This window comes from Lutzomyia longipalpis, chromosome 3, assembly GCF_024334085.1.
Source record: "Lutzomyia longipalpis isolate SR_M1_2022 chromosome 3, ASM2433408v1".
NCBI lineage: Eukaryota > Metazoa > Arthropoda > Insecta > Diptera > Psychodidae > Lutzomyia > Lutzomyia longipalpis.
Genome location: NC_074709.1, coordinates 26020741 through 26036691, shown reverse-complemented (window position 1 = coordinate 26036691; position 15951 = coordinate 26020741). Strand labels below are relative to the sequence as shown.

Below are 15951 nucleotides of genomic sequence, written 5' to 3'. Positions count from 1 at the left end.
CCCGTTGCGAACCATGCGTAAGTTCTAAGCAACGGTTTGCTCAGATTAATGATTTCAGGGTGTTTTGGTAGGCTCGTTCCGAAGAACTGTAACGTGCATATTTTTTGAAAATTATCCATAATGGGGGAATTAACGTCCAATTCAAAAATGTCTCCAAAGAGGGGAAGAGTGCTGAAAATTATGTATATGTGTGTGTGTGTATCAGCTGGTTGCCCGCTGCTCTGTCAGTGGGCCCAGTAGTCTTAATTTGATTCTCTAAAAGGGATAAATTCTGTGAAGTCCTTGAGGAGTGCTCCACAACTCCTCCCGTGTAGCTAGAGGCTATCCCGAAGCCTGTGAAGAGAACGAGGATCCGTCTGTGCCGGAATTCTGCTGGTCAGGAGCTGGAAGGAAGAAATTTCCCCCTGTATTGCACCGAGGGGATTGTAAGTCCCAGAAGAACCACTAGAGGGGCTACGCCCTACCCTTGGGGATCTACGAGAGGTTCAGAAGATTGCACAGGAGGGCTACGTCCAGCCCTAAAGAGGCTACCGCATATTAGGGCTACGTTCTGGCCCCAAGAAGCCACCGACAGCACCAGAGGGCCACACCCTACCTCGAGAAGCCACAGAAAGCAGAAGACGTCGTAGAAGAGAAGGAAGCGACGACCGACTTACCCCCAAGAAGAAGAAGACAAATTTTGTACATTGAGAGGAGAATAAACTGCCCCGTGTGGGGAAAAAGAGGAAAACGAACTCTATATGGCGCCCAACCACCGCTGGAACTCACGCAAGTAGCATTTAAGAGTCTCAGGGTTGAAAAAAAAATTAAATTATAGAGTAAAATTATTAGAGAATTTTTCTTTAAAGTTTTTCATAAAAGTTAGCCTCTACGGAGGAATAAAAATTTTTTTTCTGTGTCGTCCAATTTGTGAAGTTTTGTGCTTTGTCTCCTTGCGATTCTCAGAAACCGCAACCCCCAAACAATAAGCTTTTGAGTGATCATTTTGGGCTTTAGTGCAGAAATAATTTTTTTGACCATTTGGCGGGGATTTTTCTTTGAAGTTTCCCTTACGGATCCCGCTATACATAGCACAAAAGTAGTATTGGGGAGAGTTTTATAAACTTTTGATGGTCAAAAATTAAAATTGCCTTTGAGAATAAAATAATTTATTAAATTTTGCAACTGCATTTCTGCAATTTTTTTTTTTGGTCACCTTGATCAAAGTCTCGGTTTGGGGGCTCTTTGAAAGTCACCTTGGGATTTTTGAGGATCATCCGGGAGTTTTTGGGAAGCCATCCGGAGGTAGAAGAATTTTTTTTTCTTTTTCTCTGGTTTTTCTTTTTTTTTGTAAGTGAGGAAATCCCCTTCCAGGATTTTAAATTTAATAATTGTTGTTAATAATATAGTAAGTTTAAGGAATATTTGAAGCAATTATTTCTGGAAGTTTTCTTGAATTGGAAATTTGAGAATATACTTGGGATTGTTTCGTTTGATTGAATAAAGAATATATTAAGAATTGAATAATTATTTTTGGGATTTTTCTTGATTTGGGATTGAGTTTGGTTCTCCCTTTGAAAGTTTTTTTTTGATTTTTCTGGGAAAATTTCTGATTTTCATTTCGATTTTGTCAATATGGTTGGGACGCGAAAGAATCCTTCCGGGAACCAGCCACCACCCAGTGCTGTTGCACAGGCACCACCAGTTTCCATGGAACAACCACCCTCCACAAGCCAACAGCCACCAACTGCTTCGGTGGCCAGCACACCACAAGAATCAAGAATTCCGCGAACCCCTCTGATGGGAAGTGGTCGTGGGATTGCAATCAATAGATGGGAGGAACGTTTCTTGCGATTGGAGCGAGAGTGTGAGGAAAATAGACACCTTGTTGAGACCTTGGGAACAACCACCGAGAGGTTCTTAAGGCAACAGGAGGAAAGGAACAGAGAGATATATGAAACCTTTCAAGGAAACAGCGACAGGATGAATCAGCAAATGAGCACTCTGGCCTCCACAATGAACACCTTGGTGGACAAGATGTCGTTACTGCAGTTCCACAATGCTCCTCAAGTAACCCCCAGAGCTCGGCACGAGCAGACGCCACAACTTCCGCGACTCTCACGCGCGGGACCTTCGAGGGATTTTGCTGCGGCCTTGAATGCTGCGGCTCTGAATGCCACGACATACCATTCTTTGGAAAGTATTCCTGAAGAAGTGGGAGCCGTCGGTGGACAGGATGTGCCACAGGATTCTGGCAATCCACAGCCGGAAGTACATTCTCAGCCTAGGAGCCTTGATACATCTGTGGTGACCACTGTTGCTCCTCCAGTTGGCAACCTCACCACCTTTAAACCCATTCCATTGAAGGATTGGGGGATCACTTTCTCTGGTGATCTCAAAGGAGCGCGCGTTGGAACATTTTTGCGCGAAATGGAGAGGATGTCACGGGCACAGAAAGTAGCCGCCGATTCAGTGTTGTCAAGTGTGCATTTGTGCTTGAGTGGTGACGCGTTACGCTGGTATCGGTCCTGCGAATTATTCCCCACATGGGAGGACTTCTCACGCGCAATTAAGACCACATTCGATCGGTCTGATTGCGATTTATCAGTGCGTAGGAGATTGGAGGACAGAAAGCAACGCGATGGGGAACGTGTGGGTGTTTTCATTGCCGATATTCGTGCGTTGTTTCGTGAGTTGGATGTCCCTTTGGATGAAGCAACCCAGATTCAGATGATACGCCGGAATCTCGCCCCAAGGATTCGAGAGTCAATTTTGTTGCGGGAATTTTCATCCGTGTTGGATTTAGAAAATGCGCTCCGTGTGATCGAAAATAACATGCTCATCGCGAGTGAGGATTCTGCGCGCCAAAGACCATCGCGCATCAATGCTGTGGAAACAATGAGAACCAATGAACCTCCGCGAAGGAGTAATCCTCGGAACAACAACAGGAGGAACACAGGTCAAACCACGGAGACCAATCGAAGCCGTCCACAAACTAATTCACCCTTGTGTCTGAATTGTTACATTGGAAATCATCCTTTAGATCAATGCACACAGCCTCGCCGTGCTAGGATCTTATGCTATGGGTGTGGTGCAGCCAATGTGACGAGGAGAGAGTGTCCTGCATGTTCGGGGGAAGCATCTCCGGGACACTAGGAGGGATGGTGGACACCGGCATATCCCCAACAATCCCTCAACCGCCGCAGAAAAAACCCATGAGGAAGAGAAAACACAAGAAGAACCCCAAAGTTGTTAATAATATAGATAAAGATTTAGATATTGTCGATGAATATATTTTTGATGAATTTGAAGCATTCGCGGTGGATTTTGAAAATTATTCTGAAGTGGATGAAGAGTTGGACCGCGTATTGCAGAGAATTCCTTTATTTGAGGACGTAGAAGAAGTTAATGGAGTTGATTTGTCATCTTCTGGTGAGGAAGCGCTCAATTCATCTATCTCTGTCACAACTCTGGATGTGATTAAATCAGCTGGAGAATGTGCATTGATAGACTTTGCTGCGGATACAATTGAGTGCACGGATTTAATTGATTTTGGTGAACCCCTTCCGATTTTTCACCCAAGGATTGCTCAGGATTTCAGCTGTAATGTTGTCACAATTTGTGAGGTAGACGACAGGCCGTTAGGCACTCCTGATGAGGATGATCGTCGACCTTACGCCGCGGTGAGAATTTTTGATCGCGATGTGATTGGACTGCTGGATAGTGGAGCAACTCACACGTGTTTGGGAAAAGGATCGGAGGAATTATTGAAGGGAAGTCGTTTAATATCTCGTGCAGCATCAAAATTAATTTTTATCCGAACTGCAGACGGCAGCATGCATGAGTGCACCGAACTCGTCGATGTTCCAATCACCTTCGATGGAAGAACACACCTTTTACCTGTCCTCATTGTCCCCGATTTGCATTCGCCATTGATACTGGGAGTGGATTTTTGGATGAAGTTTGACTTGAGGATAATCAAGCCAAATCCACGGAGGTGTGATGCTTTAAGTCGACATCCCGTGATTCTCAGCAGCGAGGAACGCGCCGGATTGGATAAAGTTATCCCTCAATTTCCCATCACCACGGAGGATAATTTTGGACGTACTCATCTGATCACCCACAAAATTGATACCCTCGACAACGCACCTGTGCATCAACGGTGTTATCCGGTTCCAACCCACCTGATGAAGGCTGTGGATGTGGAATTGGATCGTCTTTTGAAACGTGGCGTGATTAGGGAATGCGAGCCCACTCCGTGGTTGAACCCGGTAACAATTCGCGACAAGAAGGATGGGCGTATTCGATTTTGTTTGGATGCGCGAGGATTAAATAACGTCACCGTGAGGGACACATTCCCCTTGCCCCATATTGAGGCGATTTTGTCCCAGCTGTCTGGCACACAGTACTTATCCAGCATTGATCTCTCAGAGGCATTTTTCCAGATCCCTTTGGATCCCCAGGATCAACAGAAGACAGCCTTTGCGTTACCTGGAAGGAAGTTATACTGTTTTCAGCGAACTCCTTTTGGGTTAGTCAATTCTCCCATGACTATGGCAAGGTTGATGTCACTGGTGTTGGGGCATGATCTGGAGCCCTTTGTGTATTATTACCTGGATGATGTGCTTGTCGTGACACCTGATTTTGAGACCCATGTGCGGATGTTGGGAGAAGTTGCAAAGCGGCTCAAGGCCGCAAATCTCACGATCAATTTGGCGAAGTCAAAGTTCTGCGTCCCCGAATTGAGCTTTTTGGGATTAACAATTTCTTCAGAGGGAATCTCTACCAACACAGAGAAGATTGATGCCATCATTCAACTCACCCCTCCGCGCACGGTGAAGGGACTTCGCCAGGTAATTGGAATGATGTCCTGGTATCGCAAATTCATCCCTAATTTTTCAACCACCATTCTGCCCCTCACCAATCTTCTCAAGGGAAAACCCAAATCAATTGAGTGGTCGCCTGAGGCTGACCGTGCCTTTGAGGATCTCAAGCGTGCCCTGATTTCCGCGCCTATACTGGCCACCGCCGATTATTCCAAACCCTTCCGAGTGAAGACAGATAGTAGCGACTTCGGATGTGGAGGCGTTCTCGTGCAGGGGGAGGATGATAAGGAGCGGGTAATTGCCTATATGTCGAGGAAGTTCACGGCCGCCGAGAAAAATTACACCACCACGGAGCAGGAGCTTCTGGGTGTGCTGTACAGCATTGAAAAATTCCGCCAGTACCTTGTGGGAGCCCGGTTTGTGGTAGAAACAGACCACTCAGCACTACAGTGGCTGTTAAGGCAGAAGGAGGCTCGTGGCCGTCTTGCTCGTTGGATTTTGAGGTTGCAAGAGTTTGATTTTGAGGTGAGACATCGGCCAGGAAGGGAAAACATAGTTCCTGATGCTCTGTCAAGATGCTTCGATGTCAGCTCCGTCGCCCAAGTTCAAGACAAGTGGTACAGTTCTCTCTTTGAGAAGGCCACACAGACTCCTGAGAAGCTTCCCGAGTACAAGGTGGAGGATGGAAGGCTGTATAAGCTCTGCAGGGTGCTCAACGATGTGGGTGTGGTGGAACATCGGTGGAAGTTGGTGGTTCCCAAAGAGGATCGCGTTGATGTGATGCGGAAGTACCACGATGAGCCAAGAGCTGGACATTTTGGTTATTTCAAAACCTTAAACCGTATTTCCACCCTTTATTATTGGCCAAAAATGAGGAAGGAGGTCAGCAAATATATAAAGGACTGCCAGATTTGCAAAGCCTCAAAAGCCCCAAATGTAGCTTTAGCTCCCCCTATGGGAAAATTTGTGGAGGCAACGAGGCCCTGGCAGACCATTTCCTTAGATTACATTGGTCCTTTAGTTAAAACCTCCAAAGGCTTTACTGATATTTTAGTAGTGGTGGATAGGTTTTCGAAATTTGTCCTGGCTTTTCCTTTAAGGAATGCCAAAGCTCCGCAGCTCGTCGAGGTGCTTGAGAATCGTGTGTTTTGTGTTTTCGGCATTCCTCAAATCATTCTTTCAGATAATGGAGTACAATTTGAATCCAAATTATTCAAATCCTTCCTCCAAGGATATGGCATCCAGCATTGGAAAACGCCACTTTACCACCCCCAGTCCAATCCAACTGAGCGTGCTAATCGTACCTTGATTACCTCAATGCGGGCCTACATTAAGAAACACCATAAGGAGTGGGGGGATCATATTTATCAGGTTCAGTGTGCGATGAATTCAGCCATTCATGAGGGTACTAAAATGTCACCCTACTTTGTAAATTTTGGAATGGAGATGATCACGGATTCAGATCAGTATTCTATTGTAAATATACGACCTCCTCTGGGTTTGAAGGAGAGATTAAAGCAGCTAGAAGATGCCAGAGGGAATGTGGGACCTCGATTGCGCCAGGCGCACCAATCTAATGCTAAGAATTATGATCTCCGTAAGAGGGTTCATTCTTTTAATGTGGGAGATATAGTGTGGCGCCGAAATTTTGGGCAATCTGATCAGGCTAAAGGCATCCAACATAAATTTCTTCTCTGGGTCAAAGCTAAAGTAATCTCAAAACAAGGACATACCTATGAGTTAGAGGACGTGGATTCGGGTAGAATTGCAAGATACCACAAAAAGGATATTAAGCCTAATTAAAACATAATTCACGAAATAATATAAAATCCCCTCAGGGATTTAATTCTAATTATTATTTTTGGTTGATTAACTTTCTTTAATTGCAATTAGGTGTGTCTCAATTTTCTTATTTCTTCTGTAACAAAATTTGAGTATGAAAGAATATCTTTCAGCGATTTTGCATCGCCCAAAAGGGATCTGAGAATGATCAGAGCTTGTGTAACGCCCTTTTGCATACATCACAAGGAGTTAAGGAGATTAAGGCAAATTCCGATGGAATTAGGTTCTTACTGCCTTTTCTAACTCCCTCCTTATTTATTTTTCCACTTTTCTTATCCGAAGGAAGGTAACGGAGTGCCAATTAACAAATTACTATTGATGGATCCTCAGTAGTTATAATATGAGGGAAGATTTAGCATGAGCACCTTTGGGGTCGCTCCCTAAAAGTTGTTGTTCTGCCTTGGAGCGTCCTTGGCGAGAATCGCGTCTTAAAATTTGTGGGAGTCATATCCTGCCTTTTGGCAAGAGCTCTTTCGAATGGCATTCGTTTGATTCACAAGCTAAGATGTTTGTTCCTTGAATTTTTTTCCTTACTCTATGCACAATCCATATAATTCCTTCCCTTCAAACCCTTATAAAATTACATGCGGTAGCTAAGTACAATTATTAAAGTTTTTACGCACGAGATTTTTCCCTCTCATGCTAAAACATTTAATTTCTAAATTTCTTTTTGTCAATTTCACTATAAAAAGACGGCGAACAAGAATAAGGTTCATGTTTCTTTATAAAGCTTCGTGTTGTGAGAACCGAATGCTAAAATGTGAATGAAGGGTTGATTCTCTAGTGTTGGTTGTTGATTGGCTAGCGAGTAGCCAGGGATAGGATTTCATCCACCTTTATGGGTTTGCCCTGCAATTCTCAAAAATCATGAGATTGCCACCTGAGATCAATTTTCTTCCCAAACTATTATTATCCCTAAATCTTTCCATTTCCATAAAACCTAATAATCCCTTTCTACTACTTTTCTCTTGATCACGTCAGGGGAAAAATATTGTTTTGTTTCCTTAAAGAGGAGAAATATGGGTTAAAATGGAAATTAAATTTCTTAAGATTGATCATTTTGTTTTGTAGAACTTCTCGATGAAAAAAAAAAATATTATCCCTTGATTTCTTTGCAATTAATAGACTTTAAATTTTATATTTTCTTTGAAAATAGAGAAGATGTTGCCTCGAGGTGTTAGAAGGATCGATCTGGATACAAGCGATTTGTAGGGAGTTCAGGAGTGAGTCCTGCGACTTTACTGAAGAGAAGTGCGTGAGGCACTCCAAAGAAATGCGTGAGGCAAATAAAACCCAATGCGAGAGGCAAGGCGAATTCTTCGACAATTACTCCGAAATTGAATTGTTTTTTTTAAGTAAACTGATTTCTTAGTTAGTCATGCGGGCTTCCACCGTAACTTTATATAGCATTCTGCCACATTCTTTGCAAACATCTTCGTATTTTTACTGCTCATAATGTAGGCTACACATTTACTAGCCTGAGCAGGTGGCTAGCAATTACATAATCGAAGAAGGATTTTGCTACTCTACAATAATTAAATTTTAAGCAAATCCATGATAGTTTCTTCGCTACAAACATTAAAATTGATATGCTAGACCACCACAATTGAATCTCGTGAAGAGAATATAACATCTTCGAATTGGGTACTCTGTGTGAGACAGAAATCAACATGAAAATCGTTAAGAGAATGCACTTAGAAAATTATGAAGCCATTGACGAAACTAATGCTGCGTGGAGTAATATCGCCCTATAGTAAATTGAATTCAGTAAGCTCCTAAGATTGATTAACCTTCTATGTATAATCGAGGTGTGAAAGGCATCAGAACAACCGTGAGGGTTGAGTCTAGCAAAGAATTTCTCGGGATCAGAGAATGTTCAAGGGGGGATAAACCTAAATCATGAATATTGAAAATTTTGATTTTTCTATTTTTTCCTCTGACGCATCATAACGCCCACACTAAACCTTCCCGTTACCTCAAGAATTTTTCTCTAGCAGAAATTATGCTAATAAGCGTGAGGCTTAACGAAAAAGGGCGCATACGCGTGAGGCTATGCTGATAAAGGTGATTGCGTGTAGCAAGGACGATGTGATTTCGGAGCGAACGCAAGAAAAATCCAAATGTGCGTAGCAAGGACGGCGTGAGGTCGGAGCGAGCACTTTCATTTTCCCTTTGTGCGTAGCAAGGACGACGTGAGGTCGGAGCTAGCACTTTAATCATCCCTATGCGTGTATCAAGGAGGACGTGAGGTCTGAGTGAGCGCATAGAGCCCAACAGAAGAATCAATCACCAGAATACCTTTTATATTTTCACATTTTCTGATTTCTAAATTTTCCCTTTGAACCGGTTGTATGTTACACTTGCCGAAGAATATCAATTATGAAACAACGGAGCTACCGCATTCCTTGAAAAATTGCTTTTCTCCATGCACCAAAATTTCCCTTTTAATTTTCCCCGTTTCACCTGAGGAGAAATTCATTGATCAATCGAAATGCATCGATGCCATCAACGAGGATCAAGCTTTGAATTTTGATACCTTCGGTGAGACACACTAATCTGCAAGGGATTAATTTACGAATTCTGAGGGGTATAAAATGAGAAAACGTTCCTGGAAATGTCCTTTTCATTGGGGTTTGTATTTGAATACTCCAGGTGATCAAGTTCTTATATTTTTGCTTTGAGCCTTTGGCCTCGCACATTGAATCTTTATTAGAACAATTCTTTCTTATTTATACTCCTTATTTATTTATATGCATGGTGTTAATAAGTTAAGATAAATTTGTTTAAATAAGGCCTTGTAATTTTAAGATTAGTTTTAATTTTCTTTTGCAAATGAGGTATTAGTATTATATTCATGTTTCTTTTTACACGCTCTTCCTTGTTTAATGGACTTAAGGGCCCTGCACGTTCATCCCCTTTTCTTTTTTTTTAATCTTTTTTGTTTTCTTTTCACAACGTACGGGTGATGTAACGTGCATATTTTTTGAAAATTATCCATAATGGGGGAATTAACGTCCAATTCAAAAATGTCTCCAAAGAGGGGAAGAGTGCTGAAAATTATGTATATGTGTGTGTGTGTATCAGCTGGTTGCCCGCTGCTCTGTCAGTGGGCCCAGTAGTCTTAATTTGATTCTCTTGGGGAAAAGACCCATTAAATTTTCTTCTCTCCCAAAAGGGATAAATTCTGTGAAGTCCTTGAGGAGTGCTCCACAACTCCTCCCGTGTAGCTAGAGGCTATCCCGAAGCCTGTGAAGAGAACGAGGATCCGTCTGTGCCGGAATTCTGCTGGTCAGGAGCTGGAAGGAAGAAATTTCCCCCTGTATTGCACCGAGGGGATTGTAAGTCCCAGAAGAACCACTAGAGGGGCTACGCCCTACCCTTGGGGATCTACGAGAGGTTCAGAAGATTGCACAGGAGGGCTACGTCCAGCCCTAAAGAGGCTACCGCATATTAGGGCTACGTTCTGGCCCCAAGAAGCCACCGACAGCACCAGAGGGCCACACCCTACCTCGAGAAGCCACAGAAAGCAGAAGACGTCGTAGAAGAGAAGGAAGCGACGACCGACTTACCCCCAAGAAGAAGAAGACAAATTTTGTACATTGAGAGGAGAATAAACTGCCCCGTGTGGGGAAAAAGAGGAAAACGAACTCTATAGAACTTTTTAGCCTGTTTCATCCCCTTAGAGGTATTCCAGTGGTGTGTTCTGCGTTTGAACTCCCATTCCCGGATACGACTTTTATATTCACTTGCAGCGAAACCAAAAACGGGTTCTGGCCCTATTAGGCTTTTGCTAGAGCCAAGTCTAGCTAGCTCATCTGCCATTTCATTCCCGCTAATGTTCGAGTGGCCTGGGGCCCATAGCAGTGAAACTTTGTTCTTCTGAGAGAGTTTTTTCAGATTGTTATAGCATTCCCAAACTAGTTTCGAGTCAAACTTTGCTGAACTCAGTGCTAGTAGGGCTGCTTGACTATCTGATATAATAAAAATTGTGGCGTTGCGGTAATTCCTTTTCAGACATTGCAGGACGCAAATATCTATGGCGAAGGTTTCCGCCTGGAAGACGGTGGGATGTGAGCCTAGAGGGATAGCCTGTCGATAGCCAGGTCCAACTACTCCCGCTCCCGTACCTTCTTCGGTTTTGGAGCCATCTGTATACCAGATGCACGCATGCTTAGGTAGTGATGAGATGACGTCCTTAACGAGGTCTCTGCTCTCCAATCGTACCTCGAAGTTCTTGTCCGTATCTATCTGTTTAGACATGCAGTCAGAGACAGGATGTATAATACCCTTTTCCTGCATTTCCAGTATGATACGGAGATGTCCAGTTAAATTGCCTGGTTTAAGATTTTGCCTAAGGTGGATCCTGTGGGCACCGAATGCCGCCGCACTCTTGACAAAGATATGCAAAGGCGGTAAATCCAGCAGCACTTCCAGGGCAGCCGTAGGAGAGGTTCTCATTGCCCCACTAGTGCTGAGACACGCTAGTCTCTGCACTTTGGCAAGGGCATTTCGCGCACCTATCTGCGTGGTTTTTGGCCACCAGACCAGCGCAGCGTAAGAGATTATTGGTCTGACTATAGTTTTAAATAGCCAGAGGGTCATTTTGGGGTTTAGTCCCCAAGTTTTGCCAATCATTCTTTGACAGGCGTAGAACGCCTTTGTTGCTTTGGCAGTTATTTTATTTATGTGGGTATTCCAAGTCAATGACTGATCTATATGAATCCCCAGATATTTTACTTCTTTAGAAAGAGGTATAGAGATCCCATTAATCTTAGGTGCCGAAATATTCAGCTTTTTCCTATTCGTAAATGGGACAACCGTTGTCTTTTGAGGGTTGACAGACAGACCCCTCTCATGACACCAATTGAGTGTCAGATCAATAGCACTCTGCATGCGGTCTGATACCACATTATCAAATTTACCCGCGGTCATAAGGACCAGGTCATCTGCGTAACCTTGGGCCCCAAACCCGCAGTCGTGTAATTTGACAAGTAAGTCGTCCATCACCAGGAGCCAGAGAAGAGGTGAAATTACTCCTCCCTGTGGACATCCTTTCATGACAGCGATGGTTTTGGTTGAACTGCCCAATTGAGCAGTCACTCTGCGTGTTTTTAACATATTAGTAATCCAGTCTACTGTAGGCACTTCTATGCCCTTTTTCAGAGCTGTTTGTCTAATTATGTTAAAGTTGCAATTGTCGAAGGCTCCTTGGATGTCCAGGAAAGTACATACCAGCACTTCTTTGCAATCAAGTGTACGCTCAATCCTTCGAACGAGTTCGTGGAGAGCTGTTTCAGTGGATTTGCCTGTTTGAAAGGCATGTTGACTTTTATGAAGTGGTCTTTGGAGTAGAACCGTACTTCTAATATGGTAGTCAACTAGTTTCTCCATAGTTTTTAGGAGAAAAGAGGTCAGACTAATTGGTCTGTAAGACTTGGCCTCGGTTGCGAGTCTTTTCCCCGCTTTAGGGATAAAAATCACGTTAACCTTACGCCAAGAACCGGGCACATAAGCAAATCTGTAACTTGCCCTAAAAATATTTATAAGATGGGGTAGGAGTAGTTCTAAACCCTTCTGGAGTAATGCAGGGAAGATCTGGTCTCCTCCGGGGGACTTAAAAGGGCTAAACGAGTTAACAGCCCATTTGACCCTAGCCGGGGTGAAGATTCCTGCCGGTTCACTGCAGATATTATTTGGGAGTACCTGATGACATAAGTCATCTTCAACCTCTACATCATCTACAATCCTAGATTCTGGGAAATGAGTTCTAAGAAGGACCTCTAATGTTTCCCCATTTGATTTTGTGTAGCTGCCATCGGCTAGCTCAATGGACCCTAAAGGGTTAGTATGATCTCGAGAAAGAGTTTTGTGGAGTCTCGAAGCTGCAGGAAGATCAGAGATTCTCTCACAGTACGTCCTCCAACTCCTCCTTTTAGATCTCCTAACCTCGGAGTTATAGTCAGTTAATGCTTTGCGATAAGGGTCCCAATTCCCTGTATTTTTAGCACTATTAAAGAGTTTACGAGTAAGCTTCCTTTTGAGCTCAAGCTCTCGATTCCACCACGGGACATCACGTCGACCTTGGACAGTAATCATAGGGGAGCTGCTCTCGTAAGATTGAATTATTGATAGTTGCAGCTTATTCGCTACCAACTCAAGTTCCGCGCTAGATTCGATGCTCTTATCAGAGAGGACGAGATTCTGTTGCAGATGTAACTTATACTGGTCCCAATCCGTATTTTTTGGGATTCTGAGTCTGGTTTGATGTATCTGAGGCACTGTTAAGTCAAACCCTATAAACATATGGTCCGACATACTAGCCTCCTTCAACACTCGCCAGTTATGTATTAAGTCAATGGTAGTAGAGTTCGTGAGAGTGAGGTCTAGAACCTCTTCTCTAATTGCATTGACAAAAGTAGGGTTGCTACCTATATTAGCAAAGTAAATCTCATTATGAATAAAATATTCTAAAAGGGACTCACCTCGCTCATTTATATCGCTGCTTCCCCAGGCAGTGTGATGCGCATTTGCGTCGCAGGCGATGATGAGCTGCTTATTGCTCTGTTTACAGTGCTGTATGAGTCGATCAACAATCTCTGGAGGGGGGCACTCATCTTCCCCTGGGAAGTAGGATGACGCTAGGATAATTTCCTTGGTTCCTCCTTGAGGTAGTGCAACTTCAATGGAGACTGCTACGAGATCTCTGCTAATGAATTCGCACAAAGGGAAGATTTTATGCTTAGGGTTGAACAGGATGGCCGTTCTGGGCCTATCGCAACCTGTGGCATATATTATCTTCCCGTATTTGTTGTTGGGTAGGCCCAACACACGTCCATTGTGCGCCCAGGGCTCCTGTATAAGAACTAGATCCCATGAATTAAGCGCATAGAGGCGGCACAAGTTAGCAGCCGCAACTTTAGCCCTGTGTAGGTTAATTTGGACGCATTTGAGGCTACACAGGGGATTAATGTTGGTGTGGGTGTTCATCGGGATTTTGTATGAGGGCGTGGGTCGCCGCTCTTGCCCCGATGGTAATCATTCCGGTTCCCTTGACCTGACCCCCGTCTCCCATAATTATTGGGATGGGGCTTGGGATCGGTGCCTCTGTTGCGAGGATTGTATCCTGTACGTGGCTTGCTACATGAACCACTGGTGGAGGGCCTGTTCAGCTCTTCGCGCTTAGTCCCATTTGTCACCCTTCTCGTACTGGTAGGGGCGGTTGGGGTGCTGGCAATGGGGTTGCTCTGCCCCTTACTCCCTGTTGTTGCATTACCCTCTCTATCATTAGAGTTTGAGGGCGCGTCGGTCGGTGGATTAATCACCTTCCTGGGCCTTGCCGCAGACCTACCTCTAGGGGCATTACCGGAGGCGTTGCCGGAGGCACTAGGTGTGCTGGCAGCTTGGGCTTCACCAGTGGGACGTGCCGTCTCCTTCCTGGGATGGGGTTTATTCAGAGTGCGCTTTAGTCTAGCAAACACAACTCCAAACATCCAGTAGATCTCAAATTTGTTGTCTTTGAGGCGCTTCGAGGACTCTCGGTCGAGCGAAATTGTCAGGACGACCTTGTTGCCATCCATGCTTCGGTTCAGCACTCTCCACTCCTCGGACCTAAGGCAGGCATTCTGCACTCTAATCCTTTTGAGGATCTTCTCAGTTGGCTGATCCTCACACCTCGGAAGGTGGAGGATGTAGATCTCAGGTCGGGGAATATTATTTTCCTCCAAAACCACGAGTTCAGCTCCTTCCCAGGGTTTAATCCTAGGGATGGTATCCCGAATCCATTGTGCCGTCTCCTCGTTGACACAGGAGAGAAGCATCCAGCCAGGCTTGTGGGAACAGCCTCTAAAATTAGGCCTGATGCTCTCTTCCTCTTGTTCCAACATCAGCTCAAGAAGAGCATTCTCAACAGAGATAATCTGCTCCGTCGTGAGCAGCTGGTAAGGATACCCTTGTTGGGATATAGCGAGTCGTTTCGTAGATGTCACTTCGCTATACAGCCTCGGTTGACGCGCAGAAGACTGCGTAGCCGAGTTTCGCTGCTTTTTAGTGGCTTCTTGACCTACTATAGAATCATCGGAGCGATTCCTTTTACTTGCGCCAATTGTCTCTCTACAACGTTCACGGGCTACCGACTCATCGAGCCCCTGACGGATGAGATAGCGCATACGCTTTCTTGCGGCACCGCTGAGCTTTATCTTGCGAGGCTTAGGCTTCCCAGAAGAGGGATCCTTTGAGTCCTCGCGAGGTTTAGGCTTCCCAGAAGAGGAATCCTTTGACCCTTTGCGAGGTTTAGGCTCCCCGGAGGGGAGATCCTTTGACCCCTTGGAGGATTCAACAGCAGCTGAAGCATGGCTGTGATGTACTGCGGTGGTTCTAGGAATGTTGGACCCATCATCTGTGGCGCCTGCACCTGTCGCTGATGGACATTCTGCGATGCCGTCTGCCCAGATGCTTGAGTCATCTGGTGTATCCCCTGCGATTGGGTAGTCTTCGATGGGTGGGAATGTTGTCGCAACCGAGAGCGCTGAGAAAATTAAAAATTTAACGATTTTTTCATAAAGAAAATTTAAATTTTCAAACATTTCCAAGAACTTACAGAACTGTACTGCGTGATAAGAGAATGGCGGCTTGTGTGGGATTCCGCTGAGACGGATGAATCAGACCCAGTTCCGTGGTAGGTGTTATACCTTTGGCGACTCTTAACACTCGGGGAACCCGGTGTGACGGCAAATCTGGACATGCGGGAACTTTTTGAGCTCCACGGAGAATTTGCCGTGGTTGGCATTTGTCGATCTGTCGTCCCATCGACTTCTTCGAGATCCTTCTCCAGGGAATCCGTCATTTCGGCATCTCCGCCATTCCTGGATTGCTTCATCACGTCCGCATAGCTTACCACCCTGTGCGTACAAACCACAAATTCGGGCTTTGAATTCCATTGGTGGTACGTTATGTAGAAGCGTGTCTGCAGCCAGATCCACTGCTGCCCTTTTGTTAGGAAGCGATAGTAGCAGGATGTTCCTTCGCCTTTCTGCATCACTGCGATAAAGGGAATAAATAGAATTAAAAGAATTTGTTAAAGAAACATTAAATTAATATTTTCTTTTAATAAAAAAAAATCAATTCTTTCGTCGTATTGTGAGCTTTTTCCTTTACAAGACTTGAGCACTTTTTGGTAAAGCGAGAAAAGCTCTTGAGGAGAAATTTTCAACACTTCCTCTCCACAAAATATAATTTTACCCACATATTGCGTAAGTTTTTTTCAAAGAAAAACCCCGCAGTATATAGAAAACTTACATAATCTCAT

At 44.4% G+C, this 15951-nt stretch overlaps 1 protein-coding gene and 1 long non-coding RNA gene across 4 annotated transcripts in view; one reads left to right on the top strand and one right to left on the bottom strand.

The window, feature by feature from the left end:
* Positions 1 to 15951, bottom strand: part of LOC129793022 (circadian locomoter output cycles protein kaput) — a 69848-nt gene that overhangs the window by 3158 nt on the left and 50739 nt on the right. For 2 of the 3 annotated variants that reach the window (XM_055832548.1, XM_055832547.1), the window contains exons 7-8: positions 15244 to 15683; positions 15009 to 15171 (exon numbers count right to left, since the gene is read on the bottom strand). In XM_055832548.1, the coding sequence (XP_055688523.1) occupies positions 15009 to 15171; positions 15244 to 15683 (603 nt within the window). Of the gene's footprint in view, positions 1 to 14784; positions 15172 to 15243; positions 15684 to 15951 lie in introns of those variants that run through there. The other variant, XM_055832550.1, reaches the window with a different exon arrangement.
* Positions 265 to 10290, top strand: LOC129793042 (uncharacterized). The gene is made up of 2 exons (XR_008750872.1): positions 265 to 772; positions 9823 to 10290. It is a non-coding gene; the product is annotated as an uncharacterized LOC129793042 (long non-coding RNA).